The sequence below is a fragment of the Limulus polyphemus genome, unplaced genomic scaffold, assembly GCF_000517525.1.
Source record: "Limulus polyphemus unplaced genomic scaffold, Limulus_polyphemus-2.1.2 Scaffold60, whole genome shotgun sequence".
In the NCBI taxonomy this organism is placed as follows: Eukaryota; Metazoa; Arthropoda; class Merostomata; order Xiphosura; family Limulidae; genus Limulus; species Limulus polyphemus.
In genome coordinates this window covers 757,405-768,287 of record NW_013665670.1, presented here as the reverse complement: position 1 = coordinate 768,287, position 10,883 = coordinate 757,405, and the positions used below count along the sequence as shown (strand labels likewise).

Below are 10,883 nucleotides of genomic sequence, written 5' to 3'. Positions count from 1 at the left end.
AACGTTGTAAATTCTTCTCAATAAATTATCAGTATCTAGTTATAATACAATTTGTATTCGTATAGTGCTGATTGGCTCACTGAAAACGTAACCCACAAAAATACGCGGTTTGTTTGTTTGTTTTAGAATTAAGCACAAAGCTACACAATGGGCTATCCGTGCTCTGCCCATCAAGGGGATCGAAACTCGGTTTCTAGCGTTGTAAGTCCGCAGACATACCGCTGTGCCACTTCAGGAGCACAAGCTACTGTTTATTTCCGCGCATTGGATATTATCATAATTTTTGCAAAGTTATAAAACAATTTTCTTAAAACTTCTTGGTTAATATGTGAATAGTAACAAAGATGACTACTATTTTATTTACATTATATATAAATATATACATATATTATTGTTGTTTGTTTTGTCTTTCTTTTTAACGAAGGTCGCAATTGCTAAGGTTTATCCTAAAACTTCGTTTCTACATAATGCACTTATTATTTCTCAAACAGTGGAGTTTGTATTCCAAACTAGCAACACAAGTAATGAGATGTCTATAGCGCATTAAGACACCCTTTTAATTTCGAAATCTTCGAATCTTGTTTTATTGTCGCCTGAAAACAAACTTCTCTTTGTCCTACAAAAGGTTTGTGAAGATGGTTTTGTTTTCACGATGTGCTTTTTTTGTATCTCATTGCAAAGGAGTATACTTTTAATTACAATCTCCGTCTACGTACTACGTACTACATAATGAAAAAAAAGCTTTCCCATGAAAAGTTTTAGTGGGAAAGTATGCTATGTTTTGACAGCTACTAGTTGCTATAAGCTGTCCTTTGTGATTAATAGTAAAGAACAAATAATTAATTTTCTTCTTGGATCTCTAATGCCTATTGTGCGTCTCTTATTTACGACAAAAGTAGAGATATGGTTATTGTGATGATAAGTAGAATAATTCAACTGCTGTATTCCTACAGCAGCTCTCATTCTGAGAAAATTCTTGAACTATGCCAGTTGGACTGTAAAGTCCATAACCTTTTTATTGCCGGTTTATTTTTGATATACCAATCTAAAGTTTCTTATTGTAAAAACTTTGGACATAGCGCACCATTCTGTAATTTGAAAATTGTTCTGAAGCAGTGAGAAATTAATCTGTGATACTACTTACTGATCTAAGTTCAAGTCTACTCAATTCTTATTTCACTGGCTGGTATAGTTGATCAAATGTTTATTAAAAATTTAAGTAGAGAGCTGTAAATAATTTTAGTTTGAAGACACGCTTTTAACGAATACGATGAGCAGAAAGCTGTATTACGAAACTCTTGGTAATCAAAATATTACAGTTGAAGAAACAATTCATAATTCAGTTAGGGTCGTAAATTGTGGCATCCAATTGCAACAACAACAAAAAGCAAACAATGTCTATATTTAAAGAATAATAATATAGAATTTTGACCACTAACTTGCGTGTACATTGAGGCAGTAAACCAAATGGATTACTTAACTTGCTCTGGACAATATAACCCGAGAAACCAATGTCACTGCAGATGTCGAAACATTTGACCATGGAACACATACAGCAGAAGTTTCTATGCGCTGTGATTCGATGTATATTAAACCAAGTTATAGTTTGAATTTCCTACAGACAATCTTCAGAAGAATGACAAAGTTGTACGTATACTATAACATAGAAGATTTTAACTTTTATGTCCCTAGTGGTATAATTCTCACTTTATTTTATTCGATACGACATTTTCAAGTTACCACTACTATTCAGTTCTTAATTAATGCTAGCCAATCATTTAATAGTACTTATTTTTTATAAGGCTATTAAAAACATCTAAAATTAGAGTTATCTACATATTGATACAGTTCCACTGTTTGTCATACGAGGAACATTGTTCAAATTGATTCACTCATAACTGTTTGGAATCATAGTGGGTTTTACGTCCTGCAATGCTACAAAATGGGGTATCTGCGCTCTGTACCTGATTTTAGTATTGTAAGTTCGTAAACTCACCAATGAAGACATGTGCTAGGTGCCATACTATTGTACTCACACAAGTAGGGATTTAGATAATTAAGTACAGTTGTTATAGATTTTCACAAAACAACATAAACTTAAAGAAAGTTCAAGCGGGTCCTCTGACGACTCATAACAATAAAAATCGGATTTCGATACCCCTGGTAGACTGAGCATGGATAGCCCATTTTGTAGCTTTGGGCTTAGCAACAACAACCAAGCATTCAAGGGAAAATAGCTAGAAGGTCAAGTATGACGTAATATCACCTTTATCTCGGAAATCTGAGGAAAATTCAAATTTGTTAAGGTATCCAACAGGTTATTAATAAGTCGTGTTTGCATACACGTACTGTTGTCATGTGCCTAAGTAAAAGGAAATTACTTCTTGAGAGTAATTCTTTACCATCTTTATGTACCATGTAAGATGTAGGCAGATTTTGTTTAACAAAATCTGCCTACAAGAAAATCTGTCACCAAAGTATACATGTAAGATGTTTAGACTATTTAATAAAGAAAAAGTTTGGTGACGTCCATTTACTGGGTATGCAAAACTGTATTATATTTCAAGGTAAATAGTAGGTTAACTAATGTGGTTATAATGTAAATAAGCTATATTACCCGTTTTCTAGTTCAACATTTCTCAGCCAATGAATAAACGGTAAGTTAACGCACCTAAAATACTAAAATCTGCGTTGGACAGAGCGCAGATAGTCTATTATGTAGTTTGAGATAAAATAACAACATCAGTTCAAAATTTAATAATATAACTTGGTATCTATTTCATCTTTCTTATATATATGTATCACAGACTTATTTACCACTTTATTATTCACTGTAAAATACGCAGTAAAGAAAGTACTTTTCAAAATGTATCGAATAACAAACAACAAGTCAATTTGTGCTTGCGAAGAAAGATCCACTATCAGTCTGTATTCCGTTTTAATATCTTGTAGATTTGTACCAGTGACACATTTAACATGATCGAATCCATATTTGATTTTAAGTTCAAGAAAAAAATGAGCGTTCCATTACGAGTGCAAATTAACTCTGATCAAATATGCTGATAACGTTCTTAAGTTTAAACTTTTTATTAGTTATTGCGTGATATTTGCCGCTCCATGTTAATTGTGTTTCTTTAGTTTTTTATTTTCTACAACTTAATCTTTAGAACGTTTTTGAATATGATATTTTTGAAGAATTCCTTGAAAGTTAAAATGTAATGCATAGAATATTTTCTACATTATTGACATTTCTTATGACGCAAATTATTTATAAAATATGAAATAATCTTCTGTCAGATACTTAAGAAGAATATACTGAAAAAAAGGTGTTTAATAGATTAAGTAAATCACGTAAATTACAAAATGAACACTAATAGAGTAGGTAAATGGATGTTTATTTAAATACCACGAAATATATACAGTAAAAATGCACAGAATACACTCTATGATATATGTATATATATATATACTTATCTCTATTTCATAAAATATGTACATTCATTCCAAGATACCTTCCTGAAAGTGCACAAGTTCCAACAAGACATTGCTTTAATTGTATTAAAGAGGGCTATCACAGACTGTAAAGGGATCCTGAAGAATTAGCTTAGAAGATATTTAAAACTAACATTTTAGACCCATCACAAAACTCATGGAAATTTGCAAAAAATTACTACACTAAATTCAATAGTCATAAAGAATGCGAATGTTTATGGAAAGATGAATGTTTCTAAATACGTCAACACTGAATATAGTAAAAAAACCAATTAAGCTTTGTTGCAGTGTGATAATAGAAAAAGCGGCATACGTTACAAACATCACTATACATTTCATAACATACGAAGCAACAGTGCATGCATTACAAAAGTATGTAAAAAAACATACGCGGATAATGGAGACCATCTGAAAAAAGCCTAAATTAGTTTAGCAATTTTTATTAGAGTGTTGTTAAACCTGAATATTAAAGAACTGTTGAATTGATCATTACAAAGAAAACTTATTAATGAAATAATTAATCTTATTTAAAAAATTTGCCATACTTATATATATATGTATGTTGCTTTTACATTACGTTGATTACAAAGAGCGTTAATTTGTAAGGTAGGGTTATTATTCCAATGGTTATAAAAACGATCCTTTTTTTAGATTGATGTTATTCGTTTGTCAGTCGAGATTCCAAATATTCACTGGTGATCAAGATTTTGTACACCAACGGATTCTTAAAAATTTCGCTATATTTATTAGCTAGATGTTTTTTTTTTTCAGTTTTATCACACAGGGGATTAAAACTAGTCTGAAGAAATGAGATATTGCTTCGTTTCAAAACGTATATATATATCTAACTATATGTAGAGGGAAAACTGAAGATAGGTAAATTTCTATTGATCTGTAATCCTAATATGGAACTCTTCTGCATTAGAGAGAGTGGTCAGGTCATTAAGTCACGCTAAATTGTGTGTTACGGTTTGATTCTTAATGTATATCTTTTATTTATAAGTAATATTTTCCAAACTATTACATTTTCAAAACATAAAACTAGTTGTCAAAAAAGTTTCACATATATATGAAGTGGAATACCCTGTTAAGCTTAATAGTAAAATATGAATATACATTACGATACACGAGATCTAAAAACACGCGTAAAGTTTTGATTCTTTAGTATTATGAATCATTAAATTCTAATCATCATTAAAAATAGTTTTTAGTTAATTTCATATTTAGCTATTTTCTATTTGTTCTTTGAAAGTTACATTTGCAAATAATCAAATTAGCCTATTTCAAAAGGTATAATATAATATACAGATTATCTGAAAAAAATACACTGACAACGGTTGATACGCTGATGACTTGAAGTGTCTTTGTAATGATTATAATTGAGATAACTAGTTCTATAATTACATTGCACGTGATTTCTAAATGAGAAGGGCTTTATAATAATTTTTAGATGTTATTTTAATATCTTACAAACAATTTGTTTTCATATAGGTTTAGCCACATTTGCACAATTTATTAATTTATAATGCAGTAACAGTCTGAAAATAATTCAACATTTAAAACGCCACAAACGTTATAATTCTGAGTCCAGTTATTTCAATCGAAGGAAACTTGTTAACGCTAAGTATGTTAAACTCTTAGAAAAATTAATGATTATTTCACACCAAGTAAAACATATTTTGATCAAACCGTCATTTTTTTACAGTGATGTCCAACTTATACTTCAAACGAAATACCTCGCTTTCAAGACAGCTGTCTTTTACATTTGAATTATACAATTATTAATATTTTATATCATTTGTCTGCAAAAAAATAAAAAAATGCCTGAACAAATTGGATGTCGCATTGTGCAGAGTAGTTCAAATGTACAATAATTAAATAATATGTGATTTTCATTTAAATAGGGCATTATTTGTGGTAAATTAAAAAGTTAAGAATATTCTGAAATGCCAAATTTTCAATTTGTTTAGATAGTCTGAATAAATATTTCAAAATTTTAATGTTTATATCTAACTTTGATTCGGAGAGCCTACTATGAATAAAATTTCTGCTCTTATAGCAAGTTACTTTCTTGCAGGGTTCTCCGAAAACAAAGTGTCTTACTAAAAATTAAAACTTTAATTCCCATTATAAGTAATTATTGAAATAAGCAAACACACATATACACTAATATTACTATGCTACATACAGCCAGAGAGTTTCACGTCTGCATAAGCCATATTTCAGAAACTGAAATTCTTTTAGTAGATAGAAATTATAACAAAGATGAAAATATACTTAAATCTATAAGGACTCCAGACTGATTAAAGACAGGAAAGGGTTAAGTAATATTAAGAAGCAGTGAAAACAAAACAAAAACATATAACATAAGCAAAACATAGTTTTAGATTAGATAAACAGTTCATCATACAGAAGTATCCATACTAGGTGCATTTCTATCTTCTTTTTTTTGTATTTTGAAAAAATTAATCACAATTCCTTCTGGGTTTTCGCATGAAATTATACGAACGCACGCACACACAATCAAATATGTCCTAAAACATCAGTCTTAATATTTTAAACCTGGAAAACAACACTTAAAAAACAATTGTGAATTACTGAAGGCTCATTCTCACAAGTTCATTTATTACTAAAAACTGAATAAGAAAAATGTTTCCGGGATATACAATATTCGAAGCCGAGGTTTAATTCTAAAATATATATTTAGTTATTGACTATAATGCCGAATCTCCATCTGGGTGATTAAAAAGTGAAGAACAAAAAATATAAAGTGCAGGAATATAAAACTTACATCTATTCCATCGTAATTAACGCACTATTTCACTATAAGTGTATTCTTAAAGTAAATTTTATAAAACGTGATACGTTACATCATTTAATTTTTAATAGCAGAAAACCTAATCGAATAAATTAAGTCAAGAAATTATTTACCGTGTTTTTTCTATACCTTTAAAAGATATTTTAAATATGCAACTCAATAAAAGTTTTAAAACTTTTAACCAGTGACACATATTGGTTTTAAACATTATATACTAATTTAATAAAAATTAAGAAAGAGCTGAAAGTAATTATCGTTCAAACACATCACAAGTTTCTAATTAATTCAGAAAGAGATCAAACATTGCAACATTTTATCTATATATTTACCAGTTAGGCTATATATACACTATATTCTATAAGACAGCACTGAAAAAAGATGAATTTCTTAAGTCTCAAATGTGTAAGCTTCAAAAAAAAACGTGTAATGACGACAAATATCCGCTTGTCTAAGGGCTTTGGTAAGTAAATGAACAACACAGTGCAACTAGCTTGATTATATGGTTCTTGAAATCAGTCTTTCATGTAGCTCTTGATTTGACAAACATTTTTGCTCATGCAAGTTTTAGCAGGCTTTCAATGGTCGTAATAGCCGTTTATAACACAGTCTGGTCTATAGGAAGATGACCCTACGTAGTTCATTGAGTAAACATTGCCGAGCTTATCACCTGAAAACAAAAACAAAATAAATACATAGAAACGTGTGTAAGCAGACAATTATTATTAAACCATTGTGGTAATAGCGAACAAATTAGCATTAAAATATACAAGAAAATCTCTTGGTGCAATAGGTAAATTTACGGACGCATGTCCTCGTGTGTCCGTTAGGATCTGCAGAAAGGACTCAACACGTGAGCTTTTCGTCCATTGACCAAAACAATTAGTTGCCTATAAATGAACTAACTTAAAACATTTTAACAAATTAAATTAAACTTTTTCGGTAACAGGTACATATATCAAAGATTATTTAATAACTAGCTGAAGGATCCGTCCCCTGGACGGAAGTGATGTAATTTCATTATTAATGAAAGGTTATCTTAGGTGTGTTTGTTTGTTTGAAATTGAGCACAAAGCTACATAATGGGCTATCTGTGTCTGCCCACCACGGGCATCGAAACCCGGTTTATAGCTTTGGGGGCAGTTATCTTAGGACATGAAAGGTTGCTTCCCCTATACGTAATTGTAAAGAACGCCCATAAAACTGCAAAACACAAAATGTGAAATCGCAGCTTTGCGTGTATCTCCGCAAACATTCATGCCAAATATTAATGGTGAATATCCATCAACAGGGGGCGAAGTAGCATTAATAAACGCGAAAACGCAAAAACACCTAGAAAAACCGCAAAATGCAAAATTTAAAATTTGTATGTTTCTCTCCATGGACCCAATAAACCTTCATACTTAATTTAGTAAACATCCATATACAGTGAGCAAAGTAGTGGTGAAAAACGCTTAAACGCTCACAAAAACCGCAAAAACAAAATATAAAACGAAAAATTTGTATGTATCTCTCCATGGTCTCAATGAACCTCGATACCAATTTTGGTGAAGATCCATCCATACTTTGCGAAGTAGTTACATGGACATACAACATACAACAGACAGTACTATTATATTTACATAGATAGGTTTTATTTGTTTTATTTCCTTCATTGTAAAAATATTCTTCAGAAATTATTTTATAATTCAACAGAATATGTTTACAGATTACATTCAGATTATTTCCATGATATATGTGTTTGTTTGTTTTGAATTTTGCGCAAAGCTACACGAGAGCTACCTTCGCTAGCCGTTCCTAATTTAACAGTGTAAGACTAGAGGAAAGGCAGCTAGTCATCACCACCCACCGCCAACTCTGGGACTACTCTTTTTGCCAATGAATAGTGGGATTGACAGTCATATTATAACGCCCTCACTGCTGAAAGTTATGTATGTTTGGTGGAACGGGGATTCGAAGCCGCGACCGTCAGACTGCGAGTCGAGCGCCCTAACCACCTGGCCATGCCGGGTTGATATATGTGAATAAGGTTTTGTCTGTTGTTTTTTTTTAAACCTAGAACATAATTATATTTGATAGGCATAACAGATACATCTAGAGATTGTATAGATACTGGAACGAATCATTAAGAAACACATATATTTATAATACATAGATTTGTATATACATTATTTTTATACTAGAAAGAAAGCTTAGTTTCATTATAATGAAATGTATGAGTTCGCTCAAAATGGCCACGCGGTATAGACATTCCTTCTCTTTAGAAACACCTGATAGTCGCATAGCAACAGAAAACGCTAAATAGACGAGCAAGTACACTTGAGTACAAAGTTGAAATAACTGCTATCACTAGGCTGTTGAGTGTATGTATATCTTCTGATGCACGGAAAGAAATTTATATGGAAGAGTACAGTGTTTTAATGTAGAAAACAGAAGAGAAAAATAAACAGGTTAGATCAATAATTTGATTCGTTTTTCTTTGTTTTGTCAAACTGCTTTAATTGAAGCTTAGTCACTCCAATAAGATGCAACTCCATCTATGAAACACATATTCCAATGTCATGCATGTACAGGACATTCCTATAGAAGACAAGGATGGAAAGTAAAATAAGAATACGGTGTATAAGCCGAATTAGCTTTTGGTGTTTTACATACGCTTCTGTATTTACTGTAATTTTCAATAATATCATTCAAAGTGCTGTTTCACACAAGAATAGTTAACAATATATAAATAAGATCAGTTACATTTGAAACACTGAATTATTTAATGACACATTTGTTAGCCATTTGTATAGATTTGACACACACATAAATATTGTGGTTAGTAATAAGTATTCACACGAACTTAGTTGTAAATTTCATAAGTGAATAACTTTATAAATATGTGGAAAATGTAATTAAGTACCAATCACCTGTGATGTGCGAAAGGTTATTTGTACTGGTGCCTTCTGACGATGTCATTCCATGCGTTAGGTAGGACTGGGTAGTAACATGCTGAGTTGTCATATAGTTGTTGGCTGCAGAATATCCTAGGTAGAGTGGAACACTGCATGAAAATTTTATATTTGGTGGTGTCTCGGGTGGAGTGTCAGCATGAGGAGGAAGAGGGCTGAAAGTGGGAGCTCCTCCGTTGTAGACTATTGGTTTTGAGGATGGTTGTGAAGAGGTATTGCAATCTGTATAAACGCTGCTTGAGAAGAAACCAGGCATTTTATCATAGGGATTGGCTATGGTTTCTCCAGACCTACCTGTGTTGTAATCAACACCAGAAGTGACCCAAGATCTAGATCCTGAACAATCTTGAACTCCTGGTATGAAAGGACTTTGCAAATGTGGTTGAGGGCTTTTGTTTGTTGCAGTGTCTGCCAATGACCAAATCTTTGGCTTAGAAGTATTCTCTTCTGGAATTTCACAGCTGGTATCGGGATCTTCCTTAGAATCTCTAGACAAGTCCCGGTGAGGGCAAATAAAAGGGCCAATTCCAGAAAGATCAGGAGAAGGACTCGCTGAAGACCCTGATGGAGTAAAACTGACAACGTTTGTAGAGAGGCCATACTGATGCTGATAATTCCTGGATATATGGTAATTTCTTGATTCGGTAAGTGAAGTATTCTGAGAGCTTAATACATTTCTGAAATGTGTCAGACTTTGTTCTTCATTTGTTTTGTTATAATGGTAAATAGCGTCATCTGGACCTACGAACATTGGTATATAAAACACCGGTTACTTGCAGAAGAGCTACAAAATACTAATGCGGTAAAATTATTGAAAATTTTGCTGTATAAATATTTCAGTCATAAGAAAATAAAATTTTCTGCTTTAGAATAGAAATGATAAATGTGTTTGCCCTCTCAAGAAAACAGACACTACAATATAGTAAAAAACTTTAAACAAGCACTTAATAACAGAGCAATGAATATATATATATATTAGAACAGCATATAGTTTTAATAATTTGGAAGAGATGTAACATAAGCATAAGAAAACTTAAAACATAGGTAAAATTCAAACTTCTTTTGTAATACTAAGTTTATAGGTTTCTTATACTCTAGAAAGTTCGTTAGCGTGAAACCTTCTATACAGAACTTTGAACAAAAAACTGCTGGTGTAAAGAAGCGTTTCCTGAAAGACGCCACAGCTTGGAATCTAAATATTTTACGTTTTCGTCTCCAGTAATTTACTTCAATATGATTAAAGACTAAGAAGGCATAACTTGATTCGAGTAAGGGTTTGTTTTAATATTTATGTTTTTCACAACATATTGTTGCTTGTTGTGTTTACCGATATCTTGTAAAGATAATTTAATACATAATTATTGTCATATTTCCATCACAGCAACCTCTTAAGCCTTGTTCAGTCTTCAGTTTAAACTGAGAATTGTTTCAAAATTCATAAGGTCGAGTTCCAGAGCGAGTAGACGGTATATTTAAAAGTAACATAATATACACGGATACTACTGCCGCAATTTTCATTTAAACATTTACCAAAATATATTGTTTGTTTATTTTGAATTTCGAGCAAAGCTACACGAGGGCTATCTGCGCTAGCCGTCCCTAATTTAACAGTGTAAGACTAG

At 31.7% G+C, this 10,883-nt stretch overlaps 1 protein-coding gene across 1 annotated transcript in view; it reads right to left on the bottom strand.

The window, feature by feature from the left end:
* Positions 1-6,622: 6,622 nt before the first annotated feature.
* LOC106464469 (iroquois-class homeodomain protein IRX-6-like) overlaps positions 6,623-10,883 on the bottom strand; it is a 60,269-nt gene continuing 56,008 nt past the window's right edge. Inside the window, exons 5-6 of the mRNA XM_022392671.1 lie at positions 9,220-10,002; positions 6,623-6,977 (exon numbers count right to left, since the gene is read on the bottom strand). Of these exons, the coding sequence (XP_022248379.1) occupies positions 6,886-6,977; positions 9,220-10,002 (875 nt within the window). The 3' untranslated portion in view covers positions 6,623-6,885. The remainder of the gene's footprint in view (positions 6,978-9,219; positions 10,003-10,883) is intronic.